Below are 25,047 nucleotides of genomic sequence, written 5' to 3' on the forward strand. Positions count from 1 at the left end.
GAGTATGGAAGGTTAGTTTCTTCTTTGATTTTTAAGTGAAACTCATAGTTAGATTTGGGATTGGAAGATACTTCTAAAATATCTTTTTATTCTCAAATCTTTTTATATATTTTTTTAAATTTTGTCATAAACTCATATATCAGCCTCTCCTCTTCATTAAGATCTGTTTTCTGTATTCTGTGATTATAAGTCTATAATTGTCCTACCATATAGTTTTGTTCTACCAGATAGTCTCCTTTTTACCAGATTTAAAAATATGTTTCTCTGTGTATTTTATACATTTCAGACTGAGGTCACATTTTCTGATGATGTTATAAGAGCTTCTTTTAAACCAGAATTTATTATTTTTACAGCAGATTTTATTAGTTTACTAGAATTTTTTACCACTTTCTTTTTTTTAGTGGCATAGAATATAGGGAGTATTTAAAACATACGTGTACTTTAAAGAATAATTATGAAGTGAAACACACACTCCCACGAAACCCATTTACTAAAATCTTTAGAAGTCTTTTTAATGTTTTCATATAGTTTTGCAATTTCTTTTTACTGTCACTATTTCATTTACATCTTTTCTCCTCTACTTTATACTCTCTCTTGGTTCTGTTTTGCTAATCTCTTCATTGGAAAATGTCACTTTTATAGAATTATTAGTTTAGAGAAGTTTGTTATTCTTTTTTTCTTTTCAAATTTGTTTACTTCCTATGACCTGTTAGACACTGCTATAGCCCTTGGGTGTGCAGAAATGAGTGATTTTGAGGGGGAGTCACTAAAGGAATTGAGACAAAAGTTATAGTTGAATTCAATGCCGCTTCATGCAATATTATGGATATAAGTTAAATTTGCCTATTACTAAAAATTACTTATTTTCACAGAAGCTGTTCATTTTTGTTGGAAATATAGATAAGCATAAAAATATGAATACTCCAAATCTATCATCCTCTATCAATAGCTTGGTGAATCTCTTTCTAGATGTATACATATACATTCACATTTGTATAACATACAGTATGAGCTCATAACATGCATACTATTTGTCAGGTTGTTTTTCACCCGATAGTGTATTGTGACTATTTTTTTAAATCAATAAATACTTGTCTAAGGATTAATTCTGAAGGCCAAATAGTATTTAAAGGAAAACCATTTCTCTATCACAGCACTTCTGATGCCAAACGTTTGGGTTTTCCACACCAACAACCACTTCTTCAATTTTTTTGTGACACCAACTGGGTGTCCTAGAATTTAATTCAATTCTGACACTACCTAATCTAGTGCAGACTCCACAGGTTAAGGGCTCAGTTCCAGAAGACTGCCTCCCTTTTCGGACACCAACAGCAAGTAGTGAGTCCCCAGGTTACCCACACTTCTGTCCAACTTGGCTATAAATCAAGGTTCCCACAGCTGTCTCCTCAGATTATAATTCACTGGAATGGTTCACAGAACTCAGTGAAACACTTTACTTACTTTTGTTGGTTTGTTATAAAGGATACAAATGAACAACCTGATAAAGAGGTATATAGGGTGAGATGTAGAAGTGTCCCAACCAAGGAAGCTTCTGTCCTCATAGAGATAGGGTTTGCCACCAACCTGGCACATGGCAACTCACCAACCTTGGAAGCTCTTTGAGGTTAATGGAGGTTCTGTTATGTTGGCATGATTGATTATATCATTGCCTATTGGTGATTAACTCAATCTCCAGCCACTTTCCCCTCCCCAGAGGAAAATTCTATCTGGTTGTTTTTATTTACTTTTTTTTTCTAAATATGTCAAACATTTTTTCACATGCTTATTAGTCATTTGATTTTTCTTTTATTAATTTCCTGCTTTGTCTTTTGTTCATTTCTTTTAGCATATTGTTTTATTATTAATTTCTAGTAGCTTTATATACAAAGAACAGTGATCCTCTGTTATATATATTGAAAATATTTTTTGTTTTGTTGTCTTTTAATTTTGATACTAAAATTATAATTTCCCTTATCATAAGTTTCTGCCTCGTGTTACACTTGAAAAGCCTTCTCCACTTCTAGATTTTAAAGCAGTTGTATGGATGGAATCACACTCTTCCTATGTCCCTCCCCACCCCCACCTCTCACACTGACCTTTGTGATTACAAGTGTATACATTGAAAACCCCACCAGATGATGTTATAATTTTTGTCTTAAATAATCATAAGTATTTTAAAGGAATTAAGAGGGAAAAGGTAGTCTTTTATATTTACCCAACTCTTTGTCACTTCAGTCGTTCTTCTGTTATTCTTGATGTTCCAGATTTCCTTTTGGTAGCATTTCCCATCAACCTGAAGAACTTTTAAAATATCTTCTAAAGAAAGTCTGTTGGCAATAAATTTCTTTAGTTTTCTTTTACTTGAAAATGTCTATTTTGCCTTCATTCCTGAAGGATGTTTTTGCTAGATATAGAATTTTTAAAAGGTTTTTTTCTGCTCAAGTATCTTTTTTCTTTTCCATCTGGACCTCCAGTTATATGTATTTTAGATCCACACGTCCTTGAGCATTTTATTGCAATTTTTATTCCTTTCTTCTTCAAACTGGGTAATTTTTATTGATCTATATACAAATTCACTGATTTTTTCCTCTGTCATCTCCATTCTGCTATTCAGCCCAGGGAGTTGTTTCTGTCATTGTATTTTTCAGTTCTAAAATTTTCTTTCTTTTTTTATGGTTTCTGTTTCTCTGCTGAGAATTTATATCTTTTGTTTCATTTTAATATGTTTTCTATTACCTTATGGAGAATAGTTATAATCATTGCTCTAAAGTCTGTCTGATAGGACCAACATCTGGGTCATCTCAGAGGTGGCAACTGTTGATTGTATTTTCTTTTGAGAGTTGTTAAATTTTCCTAATTCTTTGTATGTTGAGTAATTTGAGATTGTATCCTGAATGTTGTGTATGTTGTGTTGTGTAGACTCTGAGTTCTTTTATATTCTTCTGGAGAATGTTGATGTTTGGTGTTAGCAGGCAGTCAGTCCAGTTAAGATCAGACGATGAGTTCTGTCTCACAGTGTCTGGGCAGACAGTGGTTAAGTCTCAGTTTCATTCTCTAAACTATTCTTATGCTGTTTAGGGCTCTCCTGTACATACATAGTTTGGAGATTAGTCTGAGACTTTTATGGGTTTTTCAAATCTCAAGTCAGTTCTCTTAAGCCTTTGCTTATTGGTACTGGTTTTTCCCGTGCATGTTTTATTCAGCAATTAATACTGAGACTTGTGCCAGAGATTCAAATTTTAGTTCAGTTCTTTAAGCCTTTGCTGTGTTGATTTGGGTCTAACCTAAGCATGTGTAGTTCAGGGGTTAGGCTGAGACTTGTGCAGGTTCATAAACAGAATTAGGGGATTCTTTTCTCTAGCTCTCTCCTCTCCATATTTGTCTGATACTCCCCATTTTCTTCAGAGTTGAAAATTATCAGTTTCATTCAAGTTCAGTTAGTATTTTAATAAATTATACTGACTAAGTAATAAAGCTAGCTATATTTAAGAGAAAAACTAAAAAACTTAATTTGATGAAAATTTATTGAGAACTTACTATATAATATTGTACTAGGTAAGGGACATAGAAATACGAGTTACACAGAGGCCCTGCTCTTACATAAATTACAGTCTGATAGGGCAACTATATAGCATGGTAAGTAATATAGTAGAATTAGGTACAGTAAGCACATTCACTCAGCAAGTATTTATTGTGTACTATGGGCCAGGCAATGCTCTGGACACTGAAAATATAGTGCTGAACAGGATAGGCATACAGGAATAAGTTTAATAAAATAGTTGAATTAGTCCGTTTAGGGGTATGTTAAATATTGGGAAATCAACTGAAAAAAGTTATGTTTTAGAAATATTCTGATTAACTACATGGTTTCCTATGGTACGCAGTAGCTGAGTGCATTGTGTTATAATTCCACTTGGTTGAATTATAAATAGTATTTTCATTCTCTCTTGGTATCTAAAATGTAATGAACCTCAAGGTTAAATATTGAATTTGGTTTGGACCCAATCCATGTTAACTCTATAAAATCAATAAAACTTCACATTCTTAACAAAAGCAGCAGAGTATGCAAATCAGCTTTATAGTGATCTTTCAATAATCAATGTCTTGTTTTTAACACTTTATAAGCTTAATTTAATGACAGTTTTAAAAAAATAAATTGTCAAGCTAGTCCCATTAGTGAAAGAAAAAGGAATGGTATCGTTTAAATTTTAAATGAAAAAAGATCAAAATCATATATTCATCTGAATATGTTAATTTCTTCTGGAGACCTTTTTGTACTATCACTGTAACTCTTAGAGTTAACTTTGGAGTTTCTCCTTTGGCTATTTTCTTAAACATAAGTTTATCTGAGGAACATTACTCATTTTTATTACATTTTCAGAAAAAATAGGTAACATTAAAAAATTATTTCTGTTGAACTCATCACAAAAGTATTCATAGTACTTTAAAATTGGATGCACTAGATCAGATAAATGATCTGGCTTTGTATAAAACAGTGTATTTCAGTTATTTATTGCTGTGTAATAACATCCCAAAAGTTAATTGGCTTGAAGCCATAATCATTTATATTTATTTGTTTATGATTCTGCAGTCTGGATTGGACTGATCTGACTAGTGCTTCTGCTGGTCTCTTCGGGGGTCTCTCATGCAGCTGCAGTTTTCTGGAGGTTTCACTAGAACCGGTGGGTCCAAGATGTTGGCATCTCAGTTGGCAAGTCTGGATTGGCTAGGGGCTGGCTGAGCCTCTCTCCTTCCATGTGGTCTCTCATGGAAGCCTAGCATCATTTCAGTAGCCTAGCATGATCATTTGTCTAATAAAACATACGTTGATTGTTTGATTAGCCTTGTTACCCTTATTATTATATTGTTTTTGTGAGGAAAAACCAAATTATGTTACTTCATTTTTACTGATAACATCTTTTCCAGGAAAAATAGTGACCTGTCGTAAGTTTAAAAAGTATCTGGTCTTTGAAATGGTTTATCATTTGCCGTGTCTTAAAAGATTAACATCAAGTAATTAGTTTAATAATTTTGTTTTAAACAGGCAATTGCTGGCTACTTTGATATATATTTTGAGAAGAATTGCCACAACAGGGTAAGTATCATGATTTATCTCTTAAGAATTAATTATGCGAAGTACACTGTACATTTTATTCTTGTGCCTCAAGGTGTTTGATCAGAAGCATTTTGCTTTTGTAAGCAATTGGAGCTTGTATTTGATGTAGCAGATTAATGTACCATGATATTAAAAATCTTGCAAAAAGAAAATCTTGTACTTCATCATATACTTTTGAACTTTACCAATGTAGGTCGTGTTCTCTACGGGCCCCCAGAGTACCAAAACACACTGGAAACAAACAGTATTTCTACTGGAAAATCCATTTTCAGTTAAAGCAGGTGAGAGAAAAATAGAGGGGGAAAAGTGTCTTACTTATTTTGAGATAAACAACATTTTACAACCAGTTTTTATTTATTTATTTTCTTTATTTCCTTTTTTATACCACTTTTCATATGCCCACTGTATTTGAAACAATTTAATAGATACTAAGATAAAATGTTCTTAGAGCTTACCATCTAAATCAATTTTAGATAGCATATCATTTAATTAAAGACATAATTTAAGAAAGTTTCGTATTGACATCTAATTTCTGCCAATTAAAATAAGTGGGGAAAATTACATAGTTCTTAGAGAACCACAGAATAATTCAGAAAACTTTTCTTTCGGCAATAACTAGTATTTAATAAGGTGCAACTTTAACTAAAACAAAATATTTTCATTTCCCAAGTGACTAAAGAGAAATATCACCAATAGAAGTAAAGTGTAAATTAAAAAGAATGTCATTCAATAGTTATTGTATTAAAATATATTTGTCTAGAATTCTTTTCACTATCTCTTCTCCATGTTTTCAAGTCTTACATAGTGTTCATGGATGGGTCAAATTCTGTGTTCCTTTGTTTTAACCTCATTGATTGTTTCACTTATATTAGCACCTTTAGTTCTTATATACTTACACACAAGTTAGAATTTGATTTTTTTTACTTAAACTGATTATTACATATGTGTTTTCTTGTCCCACTTTCACTGAAAGCCTCCTGAGGGAAGGAAAACTGAAGGTACAACAAGCTTCAGTGAAAAGATACCCATCACTAGTAACTCAGGGAAAGGCTGACTAAAACCAGGAGACACTGTTTCTCTTCCATCAATTCCAGTTAAAAATAAAGTTTAACAATGCCAAATGCTGGCAATAATGTAGCCAGACAGAACTTTCATACTCTTTTGCTGGTAGTTTTAATTGGTACAACTTTAGGGAACAGTTTGATGCTATGAAATTAAGTATAGGTGTACTCATCCTTACAACCAAGCAGGTTGTAAGGTGTTTTTTTTCCTAGGCATATATTCTGAACAATCTCTCTCACACTGGTGTACTAAATCTTCACAGTGGTATGGTTTGTAGAAGTGAAAAATTAGAAGCAACCTTAATGTTCTTTAGCAGAATACGGATGAATTAATAAGGTAGTTGCATAGAATAAAATCTCTACAGCAGGTATATATGTATGTGTGTCTAGAAAAAGCAACATTGAGCAAAAAAAAAAAAAAAAAAAAAAAGTTGCAGAATGACTCCTACAATATATCACTTTATGAAGTTTAAAAACATGTAAAATAACTACATACACATATATAGTAAAACTGTGAAGCGACACTTAAGGATAACCACTAGATTCAACATAGTGTTTACCTCTGGGGAAGGACAGAAGTAGGATAGGGCAGGCTACAAAGGAGGTTCAATGTCATGCATACTGAACTATTTCTTTTAAAAATAATTTTTTAAAAACTATTTCTTTTAAAAACTATGGCAGAATATTAAGATTTGACAAAGCTGAGTGGTGGGCTCCAGGTGATTATTATATTAATCTCTATATGTTTAAAATATTTCATAAAATTCTAATATAGCTTTGATTTCACTGTTGATACATAAATTGAATGTAATAGATGCAAATAAACACCGTTAGAGTAAAGCAACACTTTGTTGTCATTTTCTCACTTTGAGTTTGCAAGTGCTATGCAAATAAAACCTTGATAGTGTCATTTTCTTTGCCTCCAGAAAGCTTGAGCATAGTAGAACTGAAATGAGGCAAACATAAATGAAATCTTTTAGATCTTCATTTTTCGTTTGTTTTATTTTTGTGTTGCTGTGGTATTTGGGTTGATGTGTGGAAACTTGAAAATGTTGCTTTATTCTGTGCTGTAACCTTTCTGAAATCTTAATGCTAGAATTTTAAAGGCAGTACTAGTTCATTCATGTTCTAATCTTCAGGGAGATTTCAGATAGCACTCGAGTTCAATAATCCTCACAATTTTCTCCTACCTGACTATAACAAAATATCATTTGATGACTAATGAAATTTTGAAATCCTAACTGCTCTTTACCCAGTTATCCTTAGAGGGATTGTTTTGTGCTTTGTTCCTAGGCTTTTTCAGAATACTGTGAAGGAGGTGTATGACTCAAGTGTTGCCCTCTGGCACCACCTACATTTCTATATTTCTTTTACTGCCATGCCATATGCACTTATATTTAAATAGTAAGATCAATACATCACAAAATATTAGAATCCTCTAAAGTAGTACAACCTGATGAAAGATTTAGAAGGGAAATTTTAAACTAAGAAAAATGTAGTCATTTCTTAGCTGTGGGAGTATAAAGAAAGCATCATATAAATAAATATAACAATTTTTTTTTAATCCTGCTAAGCCTCTGATGGTAGTGCTAATGAATAGAAGCTAGAAGTTGCAGGGCAGAGTACTGGAGAGGACAAGCTAATCAGAAAAAGAGCTCAAGAAATCTATATAGGAAGTCCTCTTGAGTTTTAGATGAGTACAACACTAAGATGTATATCTGTAGGATGAAATGCACAAGGTCAGGCAAAGTAACTGGGGCAACTGTGAACTGAATAGTTCTAAATTCACACAGAGCGGCCAGGTATTTGAGTTTCAACGAGCTAGAGCAGAGTCCTATTGGACTCTGAATAGAGTCAGATGGTAATCAAATGGCATTTTCAAAGTGCTTAAAAGAAACTGTCAACCTTGATTCTATATCTAGAAGAAATATATTTCAAAAATGAAAACTAAGGACTTTTTCAGAAGAAAAACACTGAAAGAATTTATCACCAACAGACCAGCAATAATACAACCTATATATTAATGTAAGTTGTAAGTTTTTCAAGTAGAAATAAAATATCACCAAGTGGAAACTTGGATCTGAACAAAGCAATGGAAAATGCCAGAAATAGTAAATGTATGACTACATAGAAAAGGCTTTATTTTATTTTTTATTTTCTTAAAAGGAAATAAATGAAAAAAAACTCAATTCAAAGAAGATAGGAGAAAAGGACATAAACAGATGAACAAATAGAAAATAAATGGTAAGATGGTAGTCTTAAACATACTGATAATTATATTAAATGTGAATGGTCCAAACCCGAACATGCCAAATAAAAGGCAGAAATAGATGAATAGAACTAACTAATGTTGTCTACAGGAAACACTTTAAAGGCAGCAAAATTCTAATTCCAGGAAAGATGATATAAGCACATTTCATCCAAAATTTCCCACCAAAAGCAACTATAAAACCAGAGTGCATGGAACAGCTAATGGAGATCCGTGAAAAGTAAATAATAGCAGATAAATTAGAGAAGAACAGAATGCAGAGTACCACCAAACTGGTAGTAAATTTATAATTTGTTTTCCTCCAGTATACACTAGCCTAGACTCCAGGTAGCCTGAAACCTGGAAGAAGGCATCAGTGTAGACAGCAAGAGCTCCTAGAGGAACCCTCTCATTCTAGCTTGAGGAATGGGAAAGGATCTCTTAATGCTCAGAGAGAGTGGAGGAAATTCCCATTTTTCTTTTCTATTTCTTTTCTCTATTCACTCGTGCTGACAGTAATTGCTAGCAGTAGGGACCCACAGACACCTAAAATTCTGAGACAATAGGTAATTGAATGGGTGTGGCTATATTCCAATTAAACTTTATTTACCAAACAGGCAGCTTGGCTCAACCTTTTATTAGAACCACGCTCTAACCAGCTGAGCTAACCGGCCCCTCGACTCAACCTTTTGAAAAATAAATCTCCACACACAGATTGCTTCACTGGCAAATTCTTCCATCCACTTAAAGATGAAATAACACTAATTTTACAGTCTGTTCCAGACGGTAGAAGAAAAGGGAACTAATTTTATGAGGCTAGTATTACATTGATACTAAAACTATATAAAAATAGTATAAGAAAATTAAGCTATAGACCAGTATCCGTCATGAATATAGATGCAAAAATTCTCAACAAAATATTAGCAAATTGAATCCAGCAATATATAAAAAATAATAATACACCATGACTAAGTGGGGGTTTACCCTAAGAATGCAAGCCTGATTTAGTATTTTAAAAATCATACTGTCTACCATGTTAACAGTCTAAAGGAGGAAAAATCACATAATTGCACCAACAGATGCAAGAAAAGCATTTAACAAAATTGAATGTCCATTTATGATAAGAAATAAAAGAGAACGTCCTTAACCTAATAAAAGGAATCCACACAAAATCTACACCTAACATCACACTCAATGGTGAAAGACTGAATGCTTTCCCCCTAAGTTTGGGAAGAGGGAAACATGTCCGCTCTTACCACTCTTATCTCGTATATTGGAAGTCTTACCCAGTGCACTAAGAAATGAAGAAGAATTAAAAGATATAAGAAAGGAATAAGTAAAATTGTCATCATTTACAGATAATATGATCATGTACATAGAGAATTCTAAGTAATCTACAAAACCATAGAGCTAATGAGTGAACTTAGCAAGGTCCATGATACAAGGCCAATATACAAAAGCCAGTTGCATTTTTACACACTAGCAATGAAGAATTGAAGATTTAAAAAAACGTAATAACATTTACAGCAGCATCAAGAAAAAATAAAAGCTTAGGAATAAATTTAGCAAAATATATGTAAAACCTGTACACTCAAAACTGTAGAACATTGCTGAGAGAAATTAAAGAAAACCTAAATGGAAGGACAGTTATACTCTGTGGATTAGAACACTCGATATTAAGTTATTACTTCTCCCAAATTTCATTTAATTTAGTGTGATCTAAGTCAAAAGCCCAGTTTTGTAGAAATTGATGGGCTAATTCTAAAATGCATTTGGAAATCAAAAGACCTAGAATAGCCAGAACAATTTTGAGAAAGGACCATATTGGAATCCTTATCTAAACTTACTAAAAAGTTGTATTAATCTAAACAGTGTAGTATTGTTATTTACTATAGATAGACATATAGATCAATATAACAAATAGAGAATGCAGACATAGACCCACTCTTGTATAACCAAATAAATTTTTACAAAGGGGCAATGTAATTTAATGGGGAAAGGCTAGTCTTTTCAACAAATAGTGGCGGGTAACTAAATATATAGGAAAATAATGAATCTCAGTTCTTTACATCATATGCAGAAACTAACATACACAAAAACTAAGTTGATCATAGACCTAAATATAAAAGCTTAAAACTGTATTAAAAAACAAGAGATAATCTTTGAGACTTTGAGGTGGTGAATTTATGAAAGTGATATACTGGCAAGACTGATTGAACTATATGTGTAAACAATGCCTTACTAAAGTTAATTTTTTAAAACCCCTCTCTAGACAGTCAACATCTTCAGGATGAAATACAAACTCCTTACCATGGCCCTTTTACAATCTGACCATCATTTTTCATCATTTCCAACCTCACCCTTTCATAACCCCAGATAAGCCCACATTCTCCAGCTATACAGACTGCTCATTTTTTAGCTGATTTTCCTGTTTTTTCTTCATCCTTTCTTTGTCCAAAATACTCTCCTACCTAGAAAACTGTTTTGACCTCTTTCCCTTGATAAAATTCCAACTTACCTTTTATGACCCATTTCATTTCTATAAATCTTTTTCATTGTCCTCAGGAAGTTAATTGCTCCTTTTTTTGTTAATTGCTCCCAGATCAGTTCACACATACATCTGTGTTACAGCATCCCAGTATGCTGTGATAAAGAATTCTAATAGAAGATGTTATTGGCCTCTCTCACTCTTCTTTCATCTGATGTAGTATTTGGCATATTGTAAACATTCGGCTCAATAAATGAATAAGTATAGTATTATGTTTTTGTTTTTATTCAAAACCTAGTTCTAAAAATAGTTCCAAAACAAGTGCTCTAAACATTTGAATACTTTCAGCATTTTGGTAATAAAATACCAGCCTCCCAGAGTGACAACTACTAAAGGAGTTAGAGAACACTTTCTTTAAAGTTTAAATTCAGGGTGTGTTTTTTTTTTGTTTGTTTGTTTTGTTTTTTTCCTTTTAACAAGAGTGTACAGTTTGATTGTATAAACTTATATGGCATTTTTTACTTTAAAATCCAGATCTGTTTCATGTGATTTGGCTTCGAAAATATGCTTAAGATCAGTCTATTTATTTCTCTTTCTTTACATATACATAGTAAGCTTTTATATGATAGAGAATTTGGGGGTTTTTTTCTTTCATTTTTTAACTCTAATCTTTCATAGTGATAACAATTTGTTGTATTTTTCTTTCCTCTTCTGGGGAAATTAAATTTTATTGCTCTGGAAAAAATTAATTTAAAAAAACACATTATAATATAACAGAATTGCCATGAAATCAATTTTGTTCTTGATTGAACTGCAGCACTGCTTTGTGGTATACTAATAGCCGTCTGCTGATGATAAAAACAAGGTGGCAGAGCTCAGCTCTGTAGAGTGTTCTTTGCAGCTCTCACCACAGTATGCACACTTAACAACATCAATCATTTTATATCTATTTGACATGGATTAATTACTCTGATCTATTCTGGTATTATAGCTACTGCCTTGGCATTTTAGTTAGGCCTGAACAATTGAAGGGCATTCAGCAGTGTGAATAATATGTTTGTTACTGTGGACCCTTTATGCTATTTAATTAACTTAAGTGTGTGAAATTAAGATTATTATGGAAAGGATATTTTACTTGTTTTTCATGTTAAGACATGAAAATAACAGTATCAGCTAATATATATATAAGGCAATTATGCTATTGTAATTTTTCAGATGTTTTGTTTAATATCAATGCTTAAAATTTTTTATTTCATAAAAACTTAACAAATATCCATTATTAATTCATTTTGACTTGAGGTATATTTCCAAATTGAGGAATACATAGAACTCTTATAGGTATATCCTTTGATCATGTAATGCAGAATTTGATAACATGCTTTATAAGCACCATGGAACATTTCCATTTTGACCCTTACATGAAGAATTGAATAGAACATTTACAAACAAGCCAACTTAGATTTTAACACTCCTAAGGCAACTTAAATGAAGGAGCAGCAACCGTTAGAGAAGATGCACTAAAGGGAAGTGTGTGCAGCAATACCTCCTATACATCAGTGAGAAAATCACTAAGGTAAATGCACCATATTTTTTTTTTAGATGGTGGTTAAACATAGGAGATAATATCCATCACCTCTGATAATCACTGAAGTGTTAATCAAAGCAATCAGGTTCTGGTTTTTGTTTATCTGGATAACAGGTGTTTTTGTTGTTTTCTTTTAGTCTTTATGTTTGGTTTCTAATAACTAAATACAATGTTGATGAAGATGGCAGGAATGTAAAATTAGAATGTATTTTTTGCTTTTTATGAAGGTATTCCACTTATAATAATCCATTCTAAGGAATTAATCCAAAATTCAGACTTTTTTTTAATCTTTGCTACTCTAAGAGGTGAGAGTACAGTACTCCCGCCTTATCCACAGAAGACATGTTCCAAGATCCCCAGATGCCTAAAACAGCAGATAGTACTGAACCCTATATAAAGTAATTTATAAATTAGGCACAGTAGGAGATTAACAGTAATAATTAAGTAGAACAATTGTAACAGTATACTGTGATAAAAGTTATGTGAATGTGGTGTCTCTCTCAAAATATCCTACTGTACTCACCTATTTTCACACCATAATTGACCTCAGGTAATAGAAAATTCTGAAAGAGGAACTGCGGATGGGGGGGGTTACTATAACACTGTTTTTGTTTTAATTTGCTTTTCTTTCTTTAAACCGTCTTGCTTTATAGAATTTTTTATTTTTGTTTTTGTATGGTCAAGTCTGTCAACCATTTCCTTTTGGTTTCTGACTTTGGTTTCGTATTCTAAAAGATTGTATTACTGTGTTTAAACAATTTTATTAAATCCTTTCCTCAGTGATTTAAAATGCCCACTTACAGTGTACTGAAATGAAAAACTGATTTTTTTTCTTAAATTATTTATTTAATTTTTTTAAAAATTTTATTTTGTCGATATACATTGTGGTTGATTATTGTGGCCCATCACCGAAACCTCCCTCCCTCCTCCCTCTCCCCCATCCCACCCAACAATGTCCTTTCTGTTTGCTTGTCATGTCAACTTCAAGGAATTGTAATTGTTATGTCTTCTCTCCCCCCCCGCCCCCCCGGTTTTTGTGTGTGTGTGTGTGTGTGTGTGTGTGTGTGTGTGAATTTTTTTATTTATTTTTAGCTTCCACCAATAAGTGAGAACATGTGGTATTTCTCTTTCTGTGCCTGACTTGTTTCACTTAATATAATTCTCTCTACGTCCACCCATGTGGTTGCAAATGGCAGTATTTCGTTTTTTTTTACAGCTGAGTAGTATTCCATTGTGTAGATATACCACATTTTCCATATTCACTCATCTGACAATGTACATTTGGGCCGGTTCCAACTCTTAGCGATTATAAAGAGTGCTGCAATGAACATTGGGGAACAGGTATACCTTCCGAATTGATGATTTCCATTCCTCTGGGTATATTCCCAGCAGTGGGATAGCTGGGTCGTATGGTAGATCTATCTGCAATTGTTTGAGGAACCTCCATACCATTTTCCATAGAGGCTGCACCATTTGGCAGTCCCACCAACAATGTATGAGAGTTCCTTTTTCTCCGCAACCTCACCAGCATTTATCGTTCAGAGATTTTTGGATTTTAGCCATCCAAACGGGTTAGATGGTATCTCAATGTGGTTTTGATTTGCATTTCCCGGATGCTGAGTGATGTTGAGCATTTTTTCATATGTCTGTTGGCCATTTGTATATCTTCCTTAGAGAAATGCCTACTTAGCTCTTTTGCCCATTTTTTAATTGGGTTGCTTGTTTTCTTCTTGTAAAGTTGTTTGAGTTCCTTATATATTCTGGATATTAATCCTTTGTCAGATGTGTATTTTGCAAATATTTTCTCCCACTCTGTTGGTTGTCTTTTAACTCTGTTAATTGTTTCTTTTGCTGTGCAGAAGCTCTTTAGTTTGATATAATCCCATTTGTTTATTTTTCGTTTAGTTGCCTGTGCTTTTGGGGTCATATTCATGAAGTCTGTGTCCAGTCCTATTTCCTGAAGTGTTTCTCCTATGTTTTCTTTAAGAAGTTTTATTGTTTCAGGGTATATATTTAATTCTTTAATCCATTTTGAGTTGATTTTAGTATATGGTGAGAGGTATGGGTCTAGTTTCATTCTCCTACATATGGATATCCAGTTCTCCCAGCACCATTTGCTACAGAGGCAGTCTCTTCCCAAGTGTATGGGCTTGGTGACTTTGTCAAGGATCAGATGGCTGTAGGTGTGCGGGTTGATTTCTGGATTCTATATTCTATTCCATTGATCAGTGTGTCTTTTTTTAATGCCAGTACCATATTGTTTGTTTTGGTTATTGTAGCTTTGTAGTATAGTTTAAAGTCAGGTAGTGTTATGCCTTCCAGCTTTATTTTTTTTGCTCAGCATTGCTTTGGCTATGCGTGGTCTTTTGTTATTCCATATAAATGTCTGGATAGTTCTTTCAATTTCTGAGAAAAATGTCATTGGAATTTTGATGGGGATTGCATTGAATTTGTATATCATTTTGGGTAGTATGGACATTTTCACTGTGTTGATTTTCCACTCCAAGAGCATGGGATATCTTTCCATCTTCTTGTATCCTCTCTAATTTCTCTCAGCAGTGGTTTGTAGTTCTCATTATAGAGATTTTTTACATCCTTGGTTAACTCAATTCCTAAGTATTTTATTTTTTTGGTGGCTATTGTAAATGGGCAAGCTTTCTTGATTTCTCTTTCTGCATGTTCACTGTTGGAGAATAGAAATGCTACTGATTTTTGTGTGTTGATTTTGTATCCTGCTACTTTGCTGAAAACATTTATCAACTCCAAGAGTTTTTTGTAGAGGTTTTAGGCTGTTCGATATATAGGATCATGTCATCTGCAAAGAGGGACAGTTTGATTTCATCTTTTCCAATCTGGATGCCCTTTATTTCCTTCTCTTCTCTGATTGCTCTGGCTAGTACTTCCAACACTATGTTGAATAAGAGTGGTGAGAGTGGGAATCCTTGTCTAGTTCCTGTTCTTAAAGGAAAAGCTTTCAGCTTTTCCCCATTCAAGATGATATTGGTGGTGGGATTATCATATATGGCTCTAATTATGTTGAGATACTTTCCATCTATATCTAAATTATAGAGTCTTTATCATGAATGAGTGTTGAATTTCATCAAATGCTTTTTCAGCATCTATAGAGATGATCATATGGTCCTTGTGTTTGATTTTATTGACGTAGTGTATCGCATTTATTGCTTTGCGTATGTTGAACTAACCTTGCATCCCTGGGATGAATCCCACTTGATCATGGTGTATAATTTTGCATATGTGTTGCTGTATTCTGTTTGCTAGTATTTTAGTGAGGATTTTTGCATCTATATTCATCAAGGATATCGGCCTGTAGTTTTCTTTTTTGGTTATATCTTTACCTGCTTTTGGTATCAGGATGATGTTTGCTTCATAGAATGATTTTGGAAGAATTGCCTCTGTTTCAAACCTTTGGCATAGTTTGTAGAGAATTGGTGTCAATTCCTCTTTGAATGTTTGACAGAATTCTGCTGTGAATCCATCTGGTCCTGGGCTTTTCTTTGTTGGGAGCCTTCTGATAACAGCTTCAATCTCTTTTATGGTTATTGGTCTGTACTGATTTTCTACATCGTCTTGGCTGAGTTTTGGTAGCTTGTGTGTGTCCAGAAATTTATCCATTTCCTGCAGATTTTCAAATTTGTTGGCATATAGTTTTTTATAGTAGTCTCAAATGATTCCTTGTATTTCAGATGTATCAGTTGTAACATAACCTTTTTCATTTCTAATTTTTGTTATTTGGATCTTCTCTCTTCTTTTTTTAGATAGCCTTGCTAATGGTTTGTCAATTTCATTTATCTTTTCAAAAAACCAACTTTTTGATTCATTGATCTTTTTTTATTGTTTTTTGGGTTTCAATTTCATTCAGTTCTGCTCTGATCTTAATGATTTCTTTCCGTCTGCTAACTTTAGGTTTGGATTGTTCTTGTTTTTCTAGTTCTTTAAGGTGAAGTGTTAGGTTGTTCACTTGCCGTCTTTCCGTTCTTCTGAGGTGAGCATTTAACGCAATAAATTTCCCCCTTAGTACTGCTTTTGCAGTATCCCGCAGGTTTTGGTATGATGTATCATTATTTTCATTAGTTTCAATAAATCTTTTGATTTCCTGCTTGATTTCTTCTTGGACCCATATGTCATTAAGTAGAATGCTGTTTAATTTCCATGTGTTTGTATAGTTTCCAGCATTTCATTTGTTATTGATTTCTAATTTTAATCCATTGTGGTCTGAGAAAATACATGGGATAATTCCAATTTGTTTGAATTTGTTGAGACTTGATTTGTGACCTAATATGATCTATCCTGGAGAATGATCCATGTGCTGATGAGAAGAATGAATATTCTGAGGCTGTTGGATGGAATGTTCTATAGATGTCTGCCAAGTCCTATTGGTCTAGAGTATTGCTTAGATCTTGTGTTTCTCTGCTGATTTTTAGCCTTGATGGTCTGTCCAATATTGACGGTGGGGTGTTCAGGTCGCCTGCTATTATGGTATTAGTGTCTATTTCCTCCTTTAAGTCTAATAGAGTTTGTTTTATAAATCTGGCTGCTCCAACATTGGGTGCGTATATATTTGATTGTTATGTCTTCTTGATGGATCAATCCTTTTATCATTATGTAGTGTCCTTCATTATCTCTTTTTATCATTTTTAGTTTCAAGTCTATTTTATCAGATATAAGAATAGCTACTCCAGCTCATTTTTCATTTCTGTTTGCATGGTAATCTTTTTCCATCCTTTCACTCTTAGTCTATGTGAGTCTTTATTTGTGAGGTGGATCTCTTGAAGGCAGCATGTAGTTGGCTCCTCCTTTTTAATCCAGTTAGCCAGTCTGTGTCTTTTGATTGGGAAATTAAGCCTTTTACATTAAGAGTTGTTATTGAAAGGTGTTGATTTATTCCTAGCATTTTATTGATTATTGTTTGGTTGTCTTAGGTGTCTTTTGTTCCTTGCTTTCTGATTTACTGTTTGTTTTCTGTACTTGTTGGTTGCTTGGGTTGTAGATAGCGTTTTTGTTTGTTTTCTCTTCTTGAATGCCATTTTTATTATGCTAGTGGCTTTTGATTTTTCTTGGGTTTTTATGACTGTGGTAGTTATTTTTCAGGAACCAAACCCAGTGCTCCCTTGAGAATTTCTTGTAAGGGTGGTCATGTGGTAGTGAACTCCCACAGTTTTTTTGTCTGAGAAATATACTACTTGCCCTTCATTTCGGAAGGATAGCCTTGCAGTGCAGAGTATTCTTGGTTGGCAATCTCTGTCTTTTAGTATTTTGAATATATCATCCCATTCCTTTCTGGCTTTTAGGGTTTGTGATGAAAAGTCTGATGTTAGTCTGATTGGGGCTCCGTTATAGGTGATTTGATGCTTCTCTCTTGCAGCTTTTAAGATTCTCTCTTTGTCTTTGAGTTTTGCCAATTTGACTATAACATGTCTTGGAGAAGACCTTTTTGGGTTGAATATGTTTGGAGATTTTTGAGCTTCCTGGATCTGAAAGTCTGTGATTTTTCCTATACCTGGGAAGTTTTCTGCCACTATTTTGTTGAATATGTTTTCAATGCAATCTCCTTTTTCCTCCCTTTCTGGAATACCCATGACTAGGATATTTGAGCGCTTAAGGTTGTCTGATATCTCTCTCAGATTTTCTTCAATGCCTTTGATTCTATTTTCTTTTTTTTTTTTTTTATTTGTTTGTGTTATTTCAAACAGCCCATCTTCAAGTTCAGAGGTTCTCCCTTCAACTTCCACAAGCCTGCTGGTTAAACTCTCCGTTGTGTTTTTTATTTCGCTGAATAAATTCTTCAGTTCAGCAAGTTCTGCTTCATTTTTTTTTTTCCAAGGTATTGATTTCCTTTAACATTTCTTCTTTGAGGTTCTGTATACTTTTCCACATTTCATCATGATGTCTAGCTGAGTTTTCTTGTATCTCATTCAGTTTCCTTAGAATTATCACTCGAAATTCCTTGTCAGTCATTTCATGGGCTTCTTGTTCTATAGGATCTAGAGCTTGAGAGTTATTACCCTTTCGTCATATACTTTCTTGATTTTTCATATTTCTGGTGTCTTTTCTTTGATGTTTATTCATTTTGCCAGGAGTTTCACAGTCCACAAGTTTGACACTGTTTTCTGACTAAGATGCTGCTGGGATTGCCAATTTGGTATGGCTACCTCAGTGACTGCTCACTTGGCCAGTAGTGCCTTGCATGTGTGGTTTCCTCGGGTCTTGGGCCTCTCCGGGAGCCACCTCTCTGGTCAGCTTGGACTCAGCTGCGCTGCTGGGTCATGTGTGGTACTGCAGGTTGTGTGGTCTCTGCTGAGCTTCCACCTCCCGTGCTGGACAACTCCCTGTTCCGTGCACATTGGGCCAGGCTGCTGGGATGCGCGGAGGCACCGCAGAGTGTGTGGTCTCTGCGGAGCTTCCCCTTCCCCTGCTGGATGTCTCCCTGTTCCGTGTGCACTGGGTTGGGCTTGGGATGGGGCCTGGTGGCGGTGGTGAAGTCTTCCTGCTGCTGGATTGCATGGTGGTGGCCCCCCCACAGGGTGTGTGGTCTCTACAGAGTTTCTGCCTCCCCTGCTGGATGTCTCTCTGGTCCGAACACACTGGACCAGGCTGCTGGATCGCGCGGTGGTGGTGTGGTCTCTGCGGAGCTTCTGCTTCCCCCGCTGGACATCTCCCCACTCTGCGTGCACTGGGCCGGATTGCTGGATCATGCGGTGGCGGTGTGGTCCCCACGGAGTTCCTGCCTCCCCTGCCAGATGTCACCCTGCTCCTTGCGCACTAGGCTGGGCTGGGAATGGAGCCGGGTGCCTGCGGTGAAGCCTACCTGCTGGATCACGCAGTGGTGGCCCCATAGGGTGTGTGGTTTCTGCGGAGCCTCCGCCTCCCCTGCCGGACGTCACCCCACTGTGCGCACTGGGCCAGGCTAGGAATGGAGCTGGATGGCGGTGGTGGAGCCTATCTGCTGGATCGTGCGACAGCGGCCCTGCAGGGCATGTGGTCTCCGTGGAGCTTCTGCCTCCCCCTCTGACATCTCCACGTTCCGTATGCACTTGATGTTATGTTTTTATAGTTGTAAATCGGTTGATTTGTGGGAGAGAGTGACGCTAGGGACTGTCTATTCCGCCATCTTGACCGGAAGTCTCGGCAAATTGATTTTCTGATTTCTCTACTACAGTTCAGTTATTTATGTTTATTCCTAAGACACCACGTTTTTATTTTTTTATTTATTATTTATTTATATACTTTTTAAAGTTGAAACTTAATTGATTATACATATTTGTAAGGTACAGAGTTGACTATCAATACTTGTATACAATATGTGATGGTCAAATAAGGATAATTAGCTTATTCATCCTTACAGACATAAGGATATTGGTTAATGGACACAAAGAATGATTCTTATGTATGGATATACCCAGTTTACTTATGCATTCACCTGCTGCCAGACTTTTGGATTGTTTTCAGTAAGGGGTCATTATGAATAAAGTCACTGCAAACATTCGTGTAAAAGTCTGTGCAGACACATGTTTTCATTTCTCTTGGGTAAATACCTAGATGTGGAATTACTGGGTCTTATGGTAAGTGTGCATTTAACTTTAAAAGAAGCTGGCAAACTTTTTCAAAATGACTGTACTATTTAACATTTGCGAGTTCAGTTGCCCCACATCCTTGTCAACACTTATAAAAAGGTCAGTCATTTTCATTTAAGCCATTCTATTGGGTGTGTAGTAGTATCTGTGTTTTTAATGTGCATTTGTCTGATGACTAATCATGTTGAACATCTTTTCATCTGTTACTAGCCATTTGTATATCTTTTTTTTCCATGTTATTGGCCATTTGTATATCTCTTTTTTGTGAGAATTCTGTTAAAATATTTTGCTTGATTTTAAATAGTGTAGTTTGTCATCTTATTGAGTTGTAAGAATTCTTTTTATATGTGGATACAAGTTCTTTGTCAAATATATGTATTGCTAGTATTTTTATCTCAATTCCAGGGTTATCCATTTGTTTTCTTTTTCTTTTCATGTCTTTTGAAGAGTAGAAATGTTTTATGAGTTTCTATAAAGCCAAACTTACAGTTTGTGCTTTTGTGTCATAATTATGGAATCTTATTCTACCCCAACATCACAAAAATTCTCTTATGTTTCTTCTAAAACTTTTATAGTTTTCCATTCTACCATTAGGTCTGTAGTCTATTTCATATTAATTTAAAAAGTTAGTTGTTCATCTTTTTCCAAATGTATATTCATTTGTTCTGTCATCATTTCTTGAAAAGACTATCCTGTTCTCATTTAATTATCTTGACTCCCTTGTCAAAAATTAATATGTGGGGCCGGCCCCATAGCTCACTTGGGAGAGTGTAGCGCTGGAAGCACCGAGGCCGCAGGTTCGTATCCTATAGAGGGATGGCCGGTGCATTCACTGGCTGGGTGTGGTGCAGACCACACTGTGCCGAGGGTTGCAATCCCCTTACCGGTCAAAAAGGAAAAAAAAAAAAAATATGTGTATAGGTCTGTATCTGAGCTCTCTGTTTTGTTCCACTGATATGTATATCTGTCCTTATGATGGTAAGACACTGTCTTTATAAGATGTGTAAGTCTTCCTACTTTGTTCTTTTTCAAAACTATTTTGGCTATCCTAGATCCTTTATGTTTCCATATAAATTTTTAAATCAGCTTGTTAATTTCTCCCCCCATAAGAAGCCTGCTAGGATTTTGATTGGAATTGTGTTGGGTCTATAAATTAGTTTGGGGAATATAGATATCTTAGCAGTATTGAGTCTTTCATACACAAGCAAAATGTATGTCCCCATTTATCTGCATCATCTTTAGAGTTGTTTTATAGTTTTATGTGAATAAATCATGGACAGATGTTGTTACATATATGTCAAGTATTATAGGCTTCCACTGACCAGCAGTGTGACCTTGGACAAGTTACTTATCCTTTCTGAACCTCATCTCTAAAGTAAGGAAAATGCGCTTACCTCATAGAAATATTTTGTGATCATTAAGTGAGATAAATCAGGTAAAAAGCTCTTAGGATAGGACCTAGCACAATGTAAGTATTGAATAAGTACTCACATAAACTATTATTATCTACTGATTAACCTGAACTCTTTAAAGTCTGTGGAACTGACCTGTAATCTTTGTCATGTTTGCTATTGGTGAGCATGGCATATGAGATAGTTCTGTTTTCTTAATAATATAAAGGAGTAGATCAGATATAAAAGCCAAAGCCACACATACACTTTAATTTATATACCTACACATAAAATCATTTTTATGCTTTGCTGAATGGAATGCACCTTGGACTATGTTGTTTCTTTCTTTATTCTTAATTTCTTAATTTTGTGTTAAACTATATGTGTCACCTTTCTTTTATGGAGATGTATAGAATGAATGTATCAGTAATGGAATCGTTATATTCTGAAAATAAATATAACCAGTAGATGGTTTTGTTATGTTTTACTTGTCTTATTTCACTACCATATTGAAAAACATGCAGATTCATTATCCCTGAATGTGCAGGATTTGCAGTTTTTTAAAAAATAAGATATTGATATAGTACTTGGATAGTTTTACATAGATTCCTCAATCATCATTTTATATGGAGTGTCATTGGGTCCATCCAGGTTGTGAAGCGATTCCTGATACTAGTTGGTGTGATTTTACTATTATTAATGCAAGGGATGGTGATCAATTACAATTTAGTAATCTCTTCTGCTTTGTTATTTTTAAATCATTCTTTGCAAAAAAGGGGAAAAAAATGAAATATTTATTATCAGAAAAATACATAGATAATTCCAGTTTGGAATAAAATAAAATTTGAAGCATACAGAAAAAATTTTTAGGAAATCAGCATTTGCCTTTAGACAGATATGTAATTCTTTTGTGTTCACTGTTTTACCTGTGTAGGTTCTGTTTCCCATTTACAGTGTCAGCACATTGAAGGCCAACAGCCTTGTCATATGCCTCTATAAAGTATAAATGTTTTTTTAAGTTTCCCCAACTGTAATTTTTAGTTCCTCAAAATGCTGTTCCCTGAAGGTGCTCTCAACATGTTTTCTCTCCTTTAAATGCCATTACATGTACACACTCCTTAAGCCTGGTTAACCATGACTTTAGCCCTGGACTTGGATAATTTATCAATTCTTGTGAAGCCTTGCCTTTTACTGCCTTCCATCTATCCCTAATCCTCACCCCCAGCACACTTTAGACATGTGCCCATTGTGTAATTGTTGATATAGCTATTTCTTTTCATCCTCGATCATGAACTCTGAGGGCAGGGACCATGTCCTGTTTTTTCTCTGTATGCCCAGAACCCACCATAGGGTCTCGTATTCAGGAGTTCATTAAAACTGCTCCCCTGACCCTGCAAGACCACTGTAGTTTTGCTTACTCTTTCACAAAGATTTGACACCTGTGGTGTGTAGTTAGTTCTTGCTTCATTTAAATATCAGTGAAAAATAAAACTGCTCTAAAAAAATTAAGTCTATTAATTTTTAAAAAATAAATAAAAAAAGTTTTAAAAAGTAGTGAAACATATCACTGCAAGAAGAGTGCTAGGTCTACATGATTTACTTTTCTGGTAGACTGTATTCTTAATTATCCATGAATTCTTAAACACATTTTTTGCTTTTCTTTTGTAGGTGAAGCCTTGAAAGGAAAGATCACAGTTCACAAGAATAAGAAAGATCCACGTTCTCTCATTGTCACCCTCACATTGAATAATTCAACTCAAACTTATGGTCTCCAGTGAAAAAGCTATAAAAACACAACTAACTGGAAGTTTTTAAAATGGTGGTGGGCCAGCGGGAAGGAGTAGATTTCATGTGAACATATGGTTGATTGATCCTTCACTACTGAATCTCCTCAAAAAGAGAGAATCATTGGCTTAGGAAGGGAACCAACTGATCCCAGTGGTCTATCTACATAGTCATATTCTTAGAAGTCTGCTCAGCCAGATTTAACCACATATAACCCCGACATTGAATTTAGCTCTATTGAAAATTACTTAAATTGGCCTGGATTTGGAACAGATATAAGCTTTTGTTGTTTTTAATAAGTTTCTTATTGTAAATTTTAAACAGTGGTGATTGATTAGTTATTGAGATAATGTTTTATTAAACTAGTAGCATTAGGTGGTACACATTTTATTGTAGATTCTCACTCTGAGGAGTAGTTTTTAATTCTGTTATTTGCTAGAATATCAGAATATAATCAATTAAAGAGCAAGTGTAGGGGACTAAAATATATGGAAAAGAGCTTCAGCCTTCTTAGACAAATCTTATTTGAAGACAAATTAACTGATTGTCCTATCTAGCATACCAGTAGTTCTCATTTTGTAGTTTCTTCCCTCTTTGTGAATATTCTTTAGCCATATAGATTTCTAGTATTGCCCAGGAAATCTAATTTCAATACATTTATTCTAGGTTTCCTAAAAGTTTTTAAAGATTGGGATAAATATGTACTTACTTACTAATATATTACTTTTTCCAAACTAAATTTATGTGCAAAGGTTGAACATCTAACTGTGAAGAAACTTATGTCACTATAAAATTGTATTTTTACAATTATTGATTCAATTTGAAAGGCAGAATGAAAAATGTTCAATAAAATGTATAAAACCATTATTTGCATTATAAAATATTTCAACATATTAAGGCCTTTTGTAAAATCAGAAACATTTAAAACAGTCTTCACAAAGGAATTGTTTTTAAGAAAGTAGGATATTAAGGAAAGGTGGGCCAGTGCCTCTTTTAAGTTCAACAGCTGGTTCTTTGTCAAAACAAGACATACACCAGGCAGCTTAGCATAGTGTTGAGAAGCACAGCTCTGAAGTCAGCACCTGTGTTCAAATCCAACTCTTACTTGCTGTGCGGTCTTAGTCACTTTCCTTAATCTGTCTCTTTCTCCATGAATGGGCCAATTTATGGGTTAATACATTTCAAGTATTTATATCAGTGCCTCGCACATAGAAAACTCAGTAAATGTAAGGTGATAGTATCGTCATCATACATCCAAGGCCCCCTTCCAAGTAATGTATAACATCTACATTAGATCAGTTTGAGAACCATCAGCCTCGTCAGATGGTATTTATTTCCCTAGTACATGAATGTTAAAATGGAAGTTAATATTTAAAATGGCAAAATCTGTATCAAAAAGAAATTGTCTTTTGGTGTTTATTAGAAAACTGAACTTCTGGCAATGGGAAAAATAACCTCTTCAAATGGTGGTATTGAGATCATAGTCTTCACACTTCCTTCATAAGTATGATTTCTGTTTTTACTGGGTTAAAACCAGCCAGCTTGTCTTTTTACCACGGATTTGAATTCAGACCATTACTGGAAATGTGTGGTGCTGATAATACAGTTAAAATTACTTTAAATTTTGTCTTGAATGGCTTCCTGTACAAATTTGAGTAGGTTTGGGTGATAAATAAGGAGTCCCATAGATTTAATGGATTTTTTAAAGTCACCACACCAAAAACCAAATTTTTTGTTCTGATTTTCTTTTTTTTGCAAGTGAATAACAATATTTCCTAATT

At 34.4% G+C, this 25,047-nt stretch overlaps 1 protein-coding gene across 4 annotated transcripts in view; it reads left to right on the forward strand.

Moving 5' to 3' along the window:
• The window catches only part of PRMT3 (protein arginine methyltransferase 3), a 136,801-nt gene extending 112,758 nt beyond the window's left edge, over positions 1–24,043 (forward strand). For all 4 annotated transcript variants that reach the window (XM_063093687.1, XM_063093688.1, XM_063093689.1 and 1 more), the window contains 3 exons: positions 5,045–5,095; positions 5,310–5,397; positions 23,150–24,043. In XM_063093687.1, the coding sequence (XP_062949757.1) occupies positions 5,045–5,095; positions 5,310–5,397; positions 23,150–23,259 (249 nt within the window). In that variant the 3' untranslated portion in view covers positions 23,260–24,043. The remainder of the gene's footprint in view (positions 1–5,044; positions 5,096–5,309; positions 5,398–23,149) is intronic.
• The last annotated feature ends 1,004 nt before the right edge of the window (positions 24,044–25,047 follow it).

This window comes from Cynocephalus volans, chromosome 4, assembly GCF_027409185.1.
Source record: "Cynocephalus volans isolate mCynVol1 chromosome 4, mCynVol1.pri, whole genome shotgun sequence".
In the NCBI taxonomy this organism is placed as follows: domain Eukaryota; kingdom Metazoa; phylum Chordata; class Mammalia; order Dermoptera; family Cynocephalidae; genus Cynocephalus; species Cynocephalus volans.